The sequence below is a fragment of the Meleagris gallopavo genome, chromosome 3, assembly GCF_000146605.3.
Source record: "Meleagris gallopavo isolate NT-WF06-2002-E0010 breed Aviagen turkey brand Nicholas breeding stock chromosome 3, Turkey_5.1, whole genome shotgun sequence".
Lineage (NCBI taxonomy): Eukaryota > Metazoa > Chordata > Aves > Galliformes > Phasianidae > Meleagris > Meleagris gallopavo.
This window is the reverse complement of record NC_015013.2, coordinates 8,221,251-8,238,024: the sequence shown is the minus strand read 5'-3', so window position 1 is coordinate 8,238,024 and position 16,774 is coordinate 8,221,251. Positions and strand designations below refer to the sequence as shown.

At 41.0% G+C, this 16,774-nt stretch overlaps 2 protein-coding genes across 3 annotated transcripts in view; one reads left to right on the top strand and one right to left on the bottom strand.

Annotated features, from left to right (window-relative positions):
• The window catches only part of NUP153 (nucleoporin 153), a 45,932-nt gene extending 37,403 nt beyond the window's left edge, over positions 1 to 8,529 (top strand). For both annotated transcript variants that reach the window (XM_010708337.3, XM_010708335.3), the window contains exons 17-22: positions 659 to 844; positions 1,372 to 2,214; positions 3,860 to 4,228; positions 5,887 to 6,159; positions 7,261 to 7,420; positions 7,874 to 8,529. In XM_010708337.3, the coding sequence (XP_010706639.1) occupies positions 659 to 844; positions 1,372 to 2,214; positions 3,860 to 4,228; positions 5,887 to 6,159; positions 7,261 to 7,420; positions 7,874 to 7,958 (1,916 nt within the window). In that variant the 3' untranslated portion in view covers positions 7,959 to 8,529. The remainder of the gene's footprint in view (positions 1 to 658; positions 845 to 1,371; positions 2,215 to 3,859; positions 4,229 to 5,886; positions 6,160 to 7,260; positions 7,421 to 7,873) is intronic.
• A 1,859-nt stretch (positions 8,530 to 10,388) lies between these two features.
• On the bottom strand, positions 10,389 to 16,768 carry FAM8A1 (family with sequence similarity 8 member A1). Its single transcript, XM_010708450.3, has 5 exons — positions 16,761 to 16,768; positions 14,234 to 14,354; positions 12,106 to 12,229; positions 11,756 to 11,895; positions 10,389 to 11,520 (listed from the first exon to the last, which is right to left on the bottom strand). Exons 2-5 carry the CDS (start codon positions 14,305 to 14,307, stop codon positions 11,376 to 11,378), a joined length of 483 nt encoding a protein of 160 aa, XP_010706752.2. The 5' UTR covers positions 14,308 to 14,354; positions 16,761 to 16,768; the 3' UTR covers positions 10,389 to 11,375.
• Between the last annotated feature and the right edge of the window lie 6 nt (positions 16,769 to 16,774).

Genomic DNA, 16,774 nt, shown 5'->3' with positions numbered 1-16,774 from the left:
TTTTTTTTTTGTACTCTCTTAAAAGCTACCCTCAGTGATTTAAAACAGTTGGAGTGAAGATGTCAACATAATGCTTTTGTGCCTTCTGGGTGGCTGCTTCAATCCTCATGCTTACGGAGCTACAAGTTTTCTGCTGTAGCATCAACTATTCCTTTGCAGGGGAGAAAAATCGGAAGGAAAGCAATGGCTTTCAGGCCTCTTTTATGGAGGTTTCTGCTGCTCTTGACGACAGTGCAGTTTGTGTGCTGAACAGAGCTGCGTGTCTGGAAGCTTTGGGTTCCTTTCTGTTTTTTTTTTGTTTGTTTGTTTGTTTCATGATGGTATAGTTTCCAACATGTCTGATTTTGGAATTTGGAGATAGATAAATCTGATAAATTCTTAGCTTCACATCACTTTACACTCATCATCAATTTGTGTGTACTAACGTTGACTACGGGTTACTTGTGTCAGCAGAAATTATTTTCGTAAGTTTAGTTGATAAGAATATCCATGAATTACATCTGACGTGGGCTGTGTTGTTGTATGAATAGCTGTTGTTTGATGTTTCACTGTTACACTTGTCTGATTTGTAAACTCGAGAGCATTTGAGAGGTTCTTAAAAAACTTGTCATTCGCTTCATAAGTCAAGCAGAGTGTTTAATTACTGCTTATCTCCTAGGGAGTCCAGTGCCTGTGACCAGCAGCAGTGCGTCTGCATTTGCTGCTCCTTCTGGAGAACTTCTGGATTTAGACAAATTCAAGAAGCCTGAAGGAAGCTGGGATTGTGAGGTCCGAAACAAACCGGAGGCCACAAAGTGCGTAGCCTGTGAAAGTGCAAAGCCAGGCACCAAAGCAGAGTTCAAAGGTAATACTTAATGATTAAAAGGAGGATTTCGCATTCTGCAATTTGTTTTGCTTAGACTTTTTTTAAGTTCAGTTATTTTTTTTCCTTAGAGCTATGGCAAATTTGTTCATTTTTTCCTTTAGGAATATTGTCTAGATAAGGTCACGTGTATGTTTCCACACATTTTCCCAAGAATAAATGCATGCTTTTTAGAGAAAAGCCTTTTTTAACAACATGCTTGTTCTTACATGATGTTCGTTTGCAGTTTAGACAAAAAGTGTAATAATGTTATGTGTATTACATCTAATACCAGTACACGTCTGAAAACCAAGCAGCAGACAGAAAAATACCATTGTGAAAAGGTTTATTTAGAGACAAGTGTGAGGGAACTTTGTTTTCTGTTTTGATTTTGGATTGTTTTTTGTTTTTGTTTTTGTTTTTTACTGTTTTGATTAGGAAGTTTGGGACTAGAACCCCAGCTAAGTAGCCTTCATGTGCCACTGATGTACCATAGATTACAAAGTAAACGTTATTTCTTACTTCTGCAGGTTTTGATGCTTCTGCTGTGTCCACAAATGCTGCATTGCCATCATTTACATTTGGTGTTCAGTCATCATCCTCTGATTCTCAAACATCGAGTACCACAGGAAGTTTTAAATTTGGAGAACAAGGGGGCTTCAAGTTTGGCATTGCATCTGAATCTGCATCTTCCAACACTGCGTCTGGGGGATTCAAGTTTCCTAGCAGTTCAGGGAACTTTAAATTTGGAGTTTCATCCTCGGACTCTAAATCAGAAGAGAATAAAAAGGAAGATAAAAGTAACAATTTTACCTTTGGCCTTCCGTCTACAAATAGTCCAGCTCCTTTAACATTTCAGTTTGGGACAGCAAGCGTGGGACAGCAGGAAAAGAAAGAGCAACAACCAGTATTGGGAGGTTTCAGTTTTGGTTCAAGTTCTACTTCTTCCATAACTACCAATGAGAATAAAACCGCAGTCGCTGGCTTCACTTTTGGAACTGTGGCAGAAAATGAAGTTGCGTCAGCTTCTTTTGCATTTAAGAAACCAGATGAGAGAAAGGATGAAACTCCTTCCACAAAGGGAGGCTTCTCTTTTGGTAACGTGGAGTCGGCACCTGCCTCGCAGTTTGTTTCGGGAAGGACAGAAGAGAAACAGGATTCTGTCAGTTCCGCTGCTCCGTTAGTGTTTGGGAAGAAAGCTGACAATGAAGAGTCAAAGGCACAACCTGTCTTTTCTGTCGGGCAGTCTGAGCATACCAAAGAAGAAAGCACAGCAAAACCTATGTTCAACTTCAGCTTTGTTAAACCATCAGAGAAGGAAACTGAGCAGGCAAAGCCAGCTTTTTCATTTGGGGCCCAAGCCAGTACTTCAGGTAAGCAGAATATCTTTTGTCTTCAATTGTCTGAGTCCCTCAAATAGTACCTCTGAAGTCATAAGTTACAAAATCTGTAGGAGCTGATAGGTTCATGGAACGGAGCTTTAGAAAAAGCTTAAATACTGTATGCAGTGTAATTTCTGTTCCAGTTGTTGATGTAGAGACAATTAGTAGCAATTCCTATTTCAATTTCAGTGAGTTTTAAGACTAGGTTTGTACAAGAAAAGAAAAAATCGTTGCACCTTAAGGAACTTGTATTGCATCTCACGTGAGCACAGATGTTTTGTGTGATTTCTGTGCTAGCAGCATCACTGCTGGTAAGGTCTTTAGTGTGGTGACAGAGGCCTCATGCTATGGTTTTTATAGTGAAGGGAGAGGTGAGAAGGTAGGTGTCTCATGCATGTGTACTTGCAGCTGTGCTGCCGGGTGTAGTGCTGCAATTTTACTGCCACAAAGGTATGGAAGTCACTAAATAGATACTGCACAGTTTTGTGTATCTTCTATCTTCTGAAAGACTGGACTGAAAGATTTTAGTGACATATTACTGTGTAGAAAAATTCTGATTATAATTCCATTTTGTATGACTTATCAACCATGGTCTAGAGAAAAGAGTTCGTTACTAACTTCTGCTAACTTTGGAAGTAATAAAGAAAAGAACAGAGGGAATAAAAGCAGTGCATAGGGTTATGGTGATTTTTAATCTTTGTATTCTTACGATTGAGCTGCTACTGAGCAGATTAGGGATTGTGGGATTTGGTGGAGGGGAGGTGGTTGTATTGTTCTGGCTTTCTTTCTCTTCCAGTTGAAGTTCTGGAGTTTGATTTAGTCATGGGAATGTGACAAAACCCCTTGTGTAAAAAGGAGACTTTAACAAGCCTTCTTCAACATGGCAGAGAGTTCCTTACAAGTGGCATAGAAGAAAAGGGTCCATAACTGCTGGAAAAAACGGCAGTGGGAAATGAAGAACAGGGTTAGGTGTAATAATGAGAGAGCAGAAGCTTAGGGAAAGCTGAATAATTATATACTTTCAAAAATAACTTTAAAATTGTACTCAGTACTTTGTGACAGTTCTGTAACAGAGGGCTGTTCTCCATGGCTCCCAAAAGCAGGTCTTGAAAGTACTGAAGTGCAGTGAGCTTAAGCCTAAGAGCGAGGCTGCAGGATGATCAGCTTAGCTGGCTTTAGGGCTGTAGGCCCAGGGCCCTCATTTCAGGAGAGGATACAAAAGAAAGTGTTCCATTGTTTTTTGTTTTTCTGTTGTTTTTTTTTCTGTGTCCCATTTAACAAACTATAGAAGTGTTGCAGGTAATTGATGTTGTTCTTCTGTGAGCATCTGAAAAATATTTTTGTTTGAAGAGATGTACTGGTTAAATCTGGTTCTGATTATTATAGCCAGTGCTTGTGTCTATCACTGCTAAAGCCTAGAACTGTGGCGGTGTCATCATTCTTCACAGTTCTCCAGTTCCATTAATTGTGAATGGCAGCAATCAGTGTATTAGATCTGGCTCTTAAGTAATCCACAGTAGCTACATAGTAGTTGAGGCATCATCCAGGGTTTCTCCTTGTACAGCCTTTGGAACAGGGTCTCTGTTGCACGCACTTTGGCGTTTTGCAGCGTTTTGTGTTCTGTTCTCCCTCGCAGATCAAGGAGCAGCAAAGCCATCCTTCAGCTTTTTGAGCTCCAGTTCCTCCAGCACAGCTGCACCCACCACTTCAGCCAACAGCAGCAGCGTGTTTGGCAGCGTCACCTCTTCCTCCAACCCTGCACCGGTTCCCACTCCCTTTGTGTTTGGGCAAGCCAGCAACACTGTGAGCAGCACTGCTTTTGGCAATTCTGCAGAATCTACAGCATCTCAGTCATTTGGCTTCTCTCAAGAAAGCAAACCAGCAACCACATCTTCCACCACTGGTGCAGCAGTTGCTCCGTTTGTCTTCGGGTCAGGAGCCAGCAGTAGCAGTGCAGCAAGTTCTGGCTTTACCTTTGGAGCCACGGCCACGTCGAGTTCAACAGGTACGTTTCAGCAGGTGCTTTAGTTTTTGCTATTAGATCACAAAATAGATAAGTGGAGCAGGGAAATAGTGTTTCATGGAGAACGTGCAGGCAAAACGTATGGAAAGAGAGAAAAGTAGTGACTATTTACATTCAACAATATGTAAACATTGCTAACACTTGGGGCTCAGGTTTTCAGGCAGTCTGGGAAATACAGTTTAGGAATCAACTGGCTGTGCTGTTATTCTGTGCAGTGGACAATCCTTTGCTGGCTTTCATTTGCATAGGAACTTGTCGTCGTGAGAATGAATTTCCCTCTTCTCAGTATCAATCCAGTGCTGAAGGTTAAAAGTCAGTTACAACTGCAGGTTTTTCCCTCCCATACTTAAAACTCTCAAGCATTCTAAATAACATCAAGATTTGTAATGACCATCCTTCACAAGTGTATATTACAAACACAGTATTGATATATGCAACTGCTGCTTTGTAAAGAGTGACTTCTAGTGAGCATTATAGCCAGTCTTTCTTTTTCTTGGTTACCTGAACACAGAAACAAGAATCTGGATTTTTTTTTTTTTTTTCCCTATGTTCTATATGCATTAGCTCACTGAAGTCCAGCATGAATTTAGCAGTTACAGCACAAGGCTAAAGCTTCCAAATAATCTGTATTTCTGCTAGCCCAAAAATTGTTGGCAGTAAAATTGAACCTGTAAGGAAGCTACAACTATTCTGATCAGTTTCCTTAAACTTGTCACTCATGGGAATTAAATCTGTTATTCTTGTATATCAGAAACAGAGAGAGAACAGTCCTAAGTTACAGCAATAAGCAGATCAGTCTAAGCCACTAGCAAGTCAGGACTTCCAGCATCTTTTTGTTAGTAAATGAAGCTATCAAAAAATCTTCATAAAAGTATTTAAATACCTTTTAGTCTGTCTTAATTTCTGTTTTCCTTCTTGGAAAAACAGCCGTTCCGAGTTGTGTTGCAGAGATGGATATTTTTTTGTTGCACGACGTCTGCTTAAATTGCAACAGATTAATAGTGCTATTTGGAATGTCTCTTTTTGCTCAGCAGCAGTGCGTGTGTTTGAAGTCACTGTTCAGTCATGTATTTTCTTCTCATTATTTCTGCTGGCCATGCAGAACCGAAGCAGTTGATTGAATGAGCTTGTTTTCTGTTACATGAAGGGACGGAATTATTCTGGTAGCTGAGTTGGGTCCCTGCAAGCCTGATTTGGTCTCCAGAAATGGATAATTGTAAACATTTGGATGAGGAAGGGGTGCAGTTGCTTACAGGGGGAAAGATTTGCGTTCTCCTGATTCTAATAGATCAGGAGCTGTATTTTGAATGATTAAAATATTAAAAATAAATGAATGACTATTCTTTAGCTGTGATATAAATAACTCTTAGTAAACACAAATCAGCATGTGCTATTTGTGGGAGTCTGTTTCTAGAACATGAATGGCTAACAGTAATTTGAGTCTAGACGACCAGTGTTTGAGGTGTATGTTGACTGACTCTTGTAAGCACGCTGTTTTTCATCTTACTTACAAGAAAAGGTATAATTCCTATTATGAAGGAGGTACTGTTTGTTGTCTTACCTACCCAGCTGCAAACACAAAGCTCTGTAACAAACAAAACAACCCAGCACATACTGAAATCTCTCTTCTTTTCCCTGAGGGTCGTCCTCTTCATTTGTCTTTGGGTCTGGGTCTTCAGCGCCTGCTGCTGGCCCGGCATTTGGTGCCGGTCAGCTACCAGCATTTGGTCAGAGCCAGGGCTCCGGCCAGCCAAATGCTCCCAGCTTTGGATCCCTGTCAACAACGCTGTTTTCAGCTGGCCCTCAGCCTGCACCTCCTGCCTTCGGCTCTGCGACAAGCAGCACTCAGCCCCCTGTGTTTGGACAGCAGTCGAGCCAACAACCGAGTTTTGGCTCCAGCACCTCCAGTGCTGGTGAGTGTTGACCATCCTCTTCCTTTCTGGTCTCTGGTTGGTATCCATGAAGTGCATCTGAATTTTAGTGAGTGAGATATGACTTCTGCCTTTTGCACATACTCAACTGTAAGAATTAACCTCCATTAAAGGGGCGGGCGCAGGGTTAAGTAATGTGCATCTGATTCCTGACTGCCGGAGATGTGCTGGAGGTACACTAGCTTCACCAATAGGCTAGAAGCACTGCACAGTTGTTTTTGGATTTGTTACAGAGTACTTCTTAGGGGTTTTTTTGCCAACTTACTTGGATTGGAGGCTTTCTTGTGTGAGATATGTTGCTAGTACTAGACATGTATGGGTGAAAGCTTCATTTGAAGTTCTTTTTCTGAAATATGCTGGCAAGAATGATACTTGCAATTTAAGCGTAAGACCTGTTCCACAGTAATAATTATTTTTCAATTAAACACATTCATAGGTAAAACACTTGTATTTGATAACATAGCATTGGATACAGAAAAGGGTTAGGGCCAGTTAAAAAAGAAAAGCCTCTTTTCTTCTCAGATGTTTTATTAAAAATACTCTGTGTTGAAAGCAGCCTGCATTTGTATTAATCAGTAATTAGTTGGCACACCATGTTAGTTGTTCTTTCATTCTTTAATGAATGAAGTAGGAGTTTAAAGAGAAAAATCCACGTGGTTTGTCTGTCTTACTTTGATTGTAGGAATGGTTAATGTTATTTTTTAGACTACAGTTACACAACAGAGTTTGTTTAAATGGTAAATCTAGATAATTCAGTGCTGCAATTTGAGACTTCATTAATATATTTCAGTGCATGCAGGCATAAATTAATGGCAATACAGATAGCAGGAAACAGTTCGTTAGCAGTGTGCCAGCAGTCTTACTTAGAATCTCTTTATGATTCTCTACTGAAGCAAATGAAGTTTTCTAAGTGTTGTTCCTGTGGTAATTTAGCATTTCTGGTAAACCTTCCTCCCACCCCAAGCTTTGCCATCTTGAGCAATGTTTGATAGAGGTAGTGGGAGGACGGTGAGGATTTTGCTGTAAAGATGAACTCAAATTTCATTTTCTTATTCCCTTCTGCTTCTACACCATCCTTCTTAGGTCCTGTATTCCAGTTTGGAAGTAGTACTTCTAATTTCAACTTTACAAGTAACCCAGAAGTATTTACTTTTGGTGCAAATCCTCCTGCACCAGCAGCACCGGTACAGCCTTCTGGCTCTTCAGGATTTTCATTCAGCCAGCCTCCTACATTTACAGTGGGGTAAGAGACCATATCAGAATTTCACTTGAGCTTTTGGTAGTGTCAGTGGACTGTGTGCAGCCTCTACTGATGTTAAATTGTGAGGTGCTCAGATGAACCTTGGAATTTATGTCTGAGCGTGGCATCTTTCCTTGCTCTGTTAGCGTGAGCAGCTAAGGAAGCAACGCTAGCTTTAGAGCAGCCTAGTTCTCAGAAATATCACGCACCCATGTGAAATGTTCTTGAAAAATAAGGTCTGCATTTAGCCACTGCGTGCTGCTTACCTGCTGAATGAGAGATTTAATTGCTTTTGGTTTCTGGAAGTCTCTTCCTGTTTGTCATACACTGTTTGTTGCCAGCTGCTAACTAGAGAGCCAGATGATCCAACAGTTGTTCTGGAATATCTGCTCAGTGCTGCTACTGAATTGTCAACTATACTGTCCTAAACTCTGCACTACTCATTTCTTTTGATAGGACTAATGGAAAAAATATTTTCTCTGCCTCTGGATCTTCAGTTTCTGGTCGGAAGATAAAGACTGCAGTTAGACGTAGAAAGTAATCGCCCGATTGGTAAAGCAACTTTGAGAGCAGCTGCTGCCCTGCATTGTTCAGTTGTTGGGATCGTACCTCGTGCTGGGTTAGCTGAAGTCAGATCTGCCTAAAGGAATATAGAACTCTGCCGCCCTTTCCTTCCCTCCCTCGTTTAGTTTTTTTGTAACAAGTAGAGTTGGCAACAGGGCCGTTCTCAAGCAAAACTATTTTAGAATCCAGCAAGTTACTTCTTTCACTGACTCGGCATGGTTCGGCTATAGAGATGAGTATAGCCCGCACAGTGAATGGCTTGTACAATACCTCTTCATCTGCACCACTATGTGCGCTCATCTGCGTTTACTGACGCCTCCGAATTGTAATTATACCAGTGAGGGGTTCTGTATAGAGTAGAGAATGTTGGTAACGAATGATTTCTATGCTGAGTTTGTGCCGGTGTATGTGTGAAGTGAGTGAGTTTGGGTGTATTGTGCACTAAAATTTTCTGATAGAGGAAGACTGATTACAGGATGATTCATGCTAAGGACTTGTTAGATCTGTAGTTCTCCATTTAATAATTATATGCTATTTCTATATTTTCATTCTTACAGCCCTTTATCACCTGTCTCGCCTTTGTTATTTTATTATGAAACGTGTAAATACCGTTTTGTTTCTCTATGTACTTTTTTGGCATAACAGATCTGTGAAATGGAAATTTTAATTTTGTGTGTTACGGCCATTTTTGTTTAGTATTGTCTCAGATTTTATTATGTAAATCCCATTATTCAAAGTTGCCTAAATCCATTTAGAAAATCTTTAAAATTGGGAATTCTTAAAGTAAGTTTATTGGCTTTTCTGATCCATTTTTGTTTGGACCAAAAACCAGTATTGTACAAAGTATTAAGTATATATTTTTATATTTACTGAAATGGACTGTGGTGACTTTGGATAATAAGGAAAAGTTTAATATTAAAGCCATGTTTATTACAGTATAATTAACATGTTAAACCATGGGATAAATGCCATCAATAAAAATATGAAATATTGTCTGGCAGTTTTAACTCCAAACAAAGGCCTGAGCTTTTGGTAAGCTGTAGCATTTAGTTTATGGTTGAGATCCTGTCATTTCCTGCAGCAAACAGTGAAAGCATCACTTCCCTCTCATATTGTTAAGGGAGAAAAGCCTGTAAGGCCCACCTAGCTTAGAGTTGATATAAATAATTTCAGATACGTTAGTGGTTACTTGGCAGCACTTTTGCCATTCACTGCTGCTTTGCATTTCTACAGCCATCCATGCCCATGTTCTGAAACTTTTCCAACTGTGAGCTACACTTCACAGGAGGACAAAGGCCAACTTTCACTTTTGTCAGTCTCGCAGTATGTGCAGAATTGATTTCTGTACACAGAAAAAGCGTTTAGCAACTGGATGTGAAAAGCACGGAGCTAAGCTGTTATTCAGGTGGTCACATCTTACTGCTGTGGGCAGATTATATGCAGTTAGATATTTCCAGGTCTCTAAATCAGAGAAATGCCACTCAGTTTTCCTCAGTCCTTTTACCTGCCAAACAAACCGAAAAAATTAACAGGCACTTGTCAGGGCAACTGGACATTTGTTTTTCCCTGGCCAGCTTTGGCTTTTCTGAATTGTAATTTTTTCTTTGCCTGTCTGGACAGGGTAGTATTTTTCTCCAGGCTAAGAAAAATCTGAAGCTTTAACACTGCAATTTTATCCAGCTATGGTTCTACCTGCCTCCATCCTGAATCCCAGTTTCTGGATCACCACTACAGGAACTAGACCAAAAATTCTATCTGTATTCATGGTGAAAACATAAATAGACAACACCCAACCCAGAATGACTTTTGTCAGTTCTAACAACTTCAGCTTCTGTCAGGTTGGACAGCCCCTCCTGAACTTCTAACACTCAAATCAGCAGTGCTGTTCTTCATATTTGGGTACAGGTACATTTTCTGATGATGCATCTGGAAATGGGGTTTCTAGCTAAGACAACCGATTGCTTATAGCAAAGAATCTGAAAGTCATCATCCAAAAAGGTAGCGACTTCATTCTGGAAAGTTCTAGAAAGTTCAGTGAGGAGAAAATGCCGTTGTCAGCAGATGGCAAATAAAGATCAGAACGTATATGCAAAAAGTTCTCTTCATAAACAAAATAGCAGCCCTTGTCAAACTAAACTAATGCAGAATATTAACATGTTACTGCTTTTAAGCTGTTTCACCTGAAGAGAAAAGAGGAGCTCACACAAATACTTCTGTTGTCTACCTCCAGAAGGGAAGAAAGGGTAAGAATTTCAGCACCAGAGCAGCAGATGTGCCTCAGAGAAGAAGAGACCAAAACTGCTCTGGGAGAATTCTAAACTCTTCTTCAAATTTTAATAAAACATAACATTGTTGTAGATAGCCCTTTCCAAGATACTAATGCCATAAGACCAAAATCAAAGCTCTGTATAATCATGCAAAATATTAGGCTTTTTTATTCAGTATTTAAGTTATTCTGAATATACCAACAGTTAGCCAGAATATAAAGTGAAAACAAGTAGTATTTGTACTTCTGTTGACTTACACCCATAGCACGTGTTTCAGTTAATAGTTTCTGCATGCTCCTGGAAACTCAGTCAGCTGTTTTGCTTGATATTATATGCAAGAAATAGACAAATGCTTTCACTCCAGAGAGAAGCAAATGATGTGTGCTGTTCACAGCTCCAAAATTATATACATGGCAATTCACTAACACTGCAGTGTAAAATGCCCTTCCCAGAGAAAAAGCAGCTACCATTTCACCTCATTAGCTTTGACACGTTAAATAAATGACAATACTTAAGATAATCATGCAAAAAAACTTGTCACCATCAATATTCAGATAAAATACTTTTAAGAGGTGAGGGAATATGATCTGTGAAGCAGTAATAAGGGCAGGGATAAACACTTTTCTTTCTACACATCTGTCACTGTAACTCAGTGAATGTGCCTTACTCTCCAACACTGCAGTTCCCTTCCCCTCAAAGAATCTGCAACAACACAACTCAGGCAACTGCTTGGAAAACAACATTTTCTAGTTAGTTACCGCCAATACCCAAAACTGTAGGAAAAACACTTCTTTAGAGGTGGAGTATTTCTCAGTATCTGCTTTCCCCCCCAGGATGACAAACAGAACTGCACTGTTCTGCAGTTACTAACAGAGTCGCTTATTTTCAAGTTACAGTTAATACATATCATTTCTCTCAAAATTCTTTGGCATTGGTGAGAACTCCAGTACTTTGAAGGTAGCTGCCAGCACCGCTCTGGAGCAACCCATCTCCTTTAGCTTCAGAGTCATTCTGCTTTAATTTGGGCTTAAGATTCGGACGGTCATCTCAATGTCAGTTTCGGGTAGGTCTTTGTTCATTTGGGAACGGTTTTCAAAAACAGTCTGGGAGTCTGTCATCTTTTGCTATCATCTGATTCCATTTCTTCTTACCACAATAGTTCCTGCTACGATATCGTAGGCTGTTCTGTTGTGCTGAAAGAACAGCAGCGTAATGAATGCAGGAAAAAATGAAGCGATAGAAAAATTCTTGATCAAAGCTCTTATTGTAGACCTGAAAAGAGAATAAAAGTATTCAGTGCCTTATTGTCACTTTCCTGCTTTCCCCAAACCCACAACCTCCAGAGTTTAGAGCTTATTTTACCACCTGAACTGGAAAATATTCACAACTGAGTAATTGTTATATTGAAAGAATCTCTTGGCAATCCAATTCCGGCAAAGGCCAGCAATAAAAAAAATGGTGCATTCCAAATTGCACACCTTCCATACCATTAGCATGAAATACTTACGTTGTCATACTGACATTAGAAGATGGAATGACTAACACACGACTGGGTGCGATGAGTACAGAAGTATCACACGTCACAACTCGCAGTCCAAGCAAGAACTTCCCTGGGGTCGCTCCGCCTGCTCCCCAAATACAGATTATCTGCAAAAAGAAAAGTTGTTTCAATTCCACACAACACACTGTAGTTCACTGCTATGGCAAACTTAGCTTTCAACTGAAAGTCACGTAGCTTCACAGATCTCAAAGTAAGAAGGATTTATGTCACTGGCCACTGATGATACATTTGCTTTGTTTGTTTATTCGAGAACTGCCACGTATGAATTACAGAAGTTCCGATATAGGAGTAGTTACCTCGTAGAAGCAGACTAATAACCTGTAGATGAGAGCTACTACCATCATTTTCTGCAAATCTTCCATGGATGTATCTTCATCTATTTCTTCTATTATGTAATGCATAGCAAATTTAGAGATGTCTCTGTGGAAAATAAGATAACTTTAAAAAAACAACATCACCACAACACTACACAAAAGCCAAAACTCATTTGTCCCTTCTAATACTAGAATTCACTTCTTCAATTCTGTTATTAAAAAAGAATAATAGCTCTTCAGCTTCTATGATATTAAGCCATCCACTAAAATTCCTAACACTGGTAGGTTTCCTTCCGAGTTGCTGTTTGGTTTTTCATTATGAAAAAACTCATTGTTACCACGTTTGCAGAAGGATGGCCTATGTAATGAGCTGCAGAATTGTTAGGAAAACTCATTCTTGAGAGATACACAGGGGATTCCACAATCATCTAACTAAATACAGGATGCAAGTATCTTCATTAAAAGGTGAGTGAGGGAGATGGGAACCCAAAGCGTTGTTCTCTTGTAAGGCAGAATTTGCAAGTCAGTAAGCAAGCAAAGGACACTTCTTTGCATGACCAGGGTTTGTCTTCTCAGCGGTTTCAAAATGCTTTCACCAAGCAGTTGAAACTTTGAGCCATTTCCCCTAACGAAGCTATGCAAAGCAGCAGTCTGGAATCAGCTGTGCATTTTCACAAGTCAAACCACAGATATGACATCTGATACGTGGAATAGGCACACTTGCAATGTGTACTTGGAAGGCGACTTTTCAGTGACCTATCTAGATTATAATTTCTATTTAAATAGGTGTGGTCCCACCTGAAAACAACCCGTACGTGCACTACTTGCTCTCCTCTCTGTTCAGGATCAAAAAACATAAGGAACTGAGAAAATGATAGTGTGGCACAATCTGCTTTTCCCTTCAGTGCAATGTTGGCCCGAAGTGTTTGTCTTCAGCGAGGACGTGCTTTTTCATGACAGCTCAGCCTGGCCTCCAGCACACAGCTCACCAGGAAGAAACAACCAAATGTTTTTCTGAAGCTGCTTGTAAGCAATTCTGTGGCTCTTGCAAGAGCAGTAATATTCAATATACTGTACATTAGTTCAAAAAGAAAAAGATTCTCTTTCAATCTCCACCACCATTTTTGCAGAAGCAATACACATAACTGTTCTCCAGCTTTCCTGTACCTTCTGTATCATTTTCGGCCTACAAAACCAAGCTAGAAATACAAGCTGCCAGGTTAGAGTTGGAGGCTTTGGCAACTGAACAGAACTGAGAGGTTGGCATTTTATTTGCCTGCTTATTTGAACAACAAACACTGATAATTTACACTAACATTTGTTGTTTTGGATTTAAGCCTCGTCCATACACCTTTCAAGCAGCAGTTCAACCTATCCAAAAGATGTTATCTCTGTAGTATCACTTTACATCCAGTCAACATTTGGAAGGCTGTTTTAGCAGAGAGCTTCAGTTCTGAAATGTAAGTGTATGGACCATACTAAGCCTCCATCTCCTCATGAGACTGAAATATTTGAATATATCGAAGTGGAGGAACTGAATCAGCTATGGAATAAAAACTGTTGCAGAAGGAGAAAGCCTTTGAGGTAATTAATCACTAAAAAAAAAACCCAAATACATCAAGTATAAAAATGTGAAGACTTAAATTCTGGTGCATAGTTGATGCATATGATGCTTACTCCATCTTTCCCTCCAGCTTATGCACAGTAAAGCCTGCAGCATGGCAACGTTCCTAGCAACCTTCCTGTTGATACATATTTGACATGATCTGAAATAGAAACCTTTTTTTTTAAAAAAAAGATTTCCCACAGAGATTTTTTTTAAAAGCATTTAAAAAAATTCTTGCTAAGTCCCTCAAAATCATACACTGCAGGTCAGTCTAATTAATCCTTAGTAACAAGTTTGTGAGCCTACAGAATTACTCCAAAATTCTTCCCCCTGCCATCAGCTGACTCCAGATCAGGAAATATTTAAAAGGAAGTTATCCTATAGTGGGGCCAGTTAAGAAAGAGACATCAGATGCATAACCACAGCACACATGCATCATGATACCTCAAAGAGCACAAAGACCTTAAAGTTGTATACAAAAAACCTTTATACTGTTCTACTTACTTTATCCCACTGAGGTGCATAATACTTAAAACTATGGTTGCCTTTATAAAGAACAGAATGAAGAAATCCACCATCTCTGCTATGAACCTGTGTGCCAGCGAAGGGATAATGAACTCCCGACCTGCAACAGAAACAGTTAGGATTACCCAGCTTGTACTGCAATAAAAAGTTCAGTTCTCTCAAGGATACTTCACATATACCTTTCTCAAGAACACAACCAAGAGCTTTATCTCAGCTCACACCAAGAATTCTTCTAAAGAAGTGTATCAATTAAAAGAACTCATCTGGATTACTTCAGTTATATGAGCCTTCAGGTCAGACCCAGAAACACGAGCAGAGGAAAGCATTAGTCACATCTGTCAGAAAGGTCCCTATGCTGTTTATTATAATACAACACAGCACGCTGCTCTACGAGCCAGAAAATGTAACTTCCCCAGTGCCACTGGCCAAGGGCAGATGGGGGCAAAATAAACAGCATTTCTGCAAATGCCTGTCCCACACACAAGAAAAGGAGAAAAGGGGGAGAGGGGAAAAGGAAATTCTCACCCCAATCTCAAAAAACATCATGAAAAACATCACTGCTCTACGCTGAATTTCACCCAGAATAGTTCAGCTTCCAAAACTGCTACTGCCAGTCCCAGCCTCACAAGCAGTGCATGTAAAGCTGCAAGCCCAGGGCACTTCTGTGCTTTTAAATGCAAGCAGTGATTATGCAAGAGCAAGTTCTTGCTTAATGCAACTCAGCTTGTATCTTCCCTTCATAGCTGTTTACACTGGTAACTCCACATTGATACTATCTGTCAAGCAGCATGACTTACATAAGGAATACTAAAATAGATCCAGTTTGCACTGCTGAAGCGTATCCAAGTTGTCAAATAACTTCTAATGGAAGATTCTGTACCTCAGCATCCCCTGGCCCAGCTCAAGCATGTAGCAGCAGAAAGCACAGAGCAAATGCATTCCTCAAATGCAGCACTGTGGCTGATGGTAGCAGCAGTGCCATCTGGACACACAGACAGAGCAACCGAGTAAGGCAGAAGTGTTTGTGGCTGTGGAGGTATTCAAGTTACATTAAATTCTGCTGAGACTTCAGCGTATTTCCACTGCAGTGATTTAAGGAGATGTTTTTTACATCATAAGTTAACATTTGTGGTGGGGACAGCAGAAAGCAATGCACAGCTCAAAGCCCAGGCTCTCACATGAAGGAGGGTTCTCACTAATCAGGCAGTGACACACGGCAACTGAAGCCTGAGCATGCTTTGTTCTACTGTGCTCAGTGTAAGAGTGGTAACCTGCTGCAGTAAGGCAGGGAGGGGCAAGGGGACAAAGCATCTTAAACCACAATTAGCATCTAACAAAAGCTTGCTGCTGCCCAGCGTACAACTAATGTACAACTAACACACAACTAACACGTTCTGACACTCGGTTGCAGGCAGACTGAGCTGGGAGAGGCGGTCACCTGCTCTCCTTTTTGACACTCCAATTGGAAATGTGCAAAGTTCAGTTGAAATAAGTGTCAGCTTATGTTACATAAGCACACAGGGCTGTAAACTACAGCAGCACCAGGATGGAAACATGTCCTCTCCTGCCAAGCTTGCTCCAAGGACAATAATCCGCAGCAGAAAAGGAGATGTAATCACTTGAGCTGTTCCAGATGCATCCCCTCACAAGCTGGAGCACAACTGACTGCATCAGAGCACTGGGGCACACAAAGAATTCCTGTAGGAAGGCCGGGTGTCACGACAATAATGAGCATTCAGAATGACCACGTTCATCAGTAGGAAGAGCTGTCTGTGCCCCCAGCTGCCTTGGATATACTGCATTTGTTCCTGAAGAGCTACGTAAAAAATCCAGGAAGCATTTCCATCCACCTTTGTATCCTCTGCATTATGCACAGGCAGCTTCTGTTCAAAAGCAATCTAAAAAGCAATCTGTAGCCCCGAATGAAAGAAAACACTACTTTGCACCGCAACCTTGTTCAAACAAACCACGTTTGAAAGTCAGAATCCCTTCCCTTCGAAGAGAACAACAAAAAAAAGAAAAAGGAAGGAAAAATGCTCTCCGGGGAGCGAGCTCACACCAACGGCACAGCTCTGCCGGTGCACTTCGCCCTGCGGAGGGCCAGGACAACTGGCTTTTCTCCAGGGGCCTCGGCAGCACAGCCGGATGGATGCCCGTCCATCGGCAGCCCCGGAATAAAGGAAGCGGCCATTCCCCCAGCCAGCGGGGAAGCACCTGCACGCTACCCGCGTTCTCTCACACGCAATCAGTTTGCTTTGCTCTCAAGCGAACACAAACAGAAGCGCTGCTATACACACTCCGCAAATACTGACATCTGAAATGAACTCCAGTTCCTGCTGCCAGCCCCACGGCTCTGCTTCCTCCCTTCGACTTGGCCAGGCGATGTCACCGCGGCACGGAAAGGAGCGGATGAAGTCAGTTCGGCTCTCGTCTCCCGAACCGCGCTAGGAACGAGCCGCATCCACACGAGCACGGCACAAACGCGGCCCAGGCCGCCCTCACTCACCTGCCGGCCGGCCC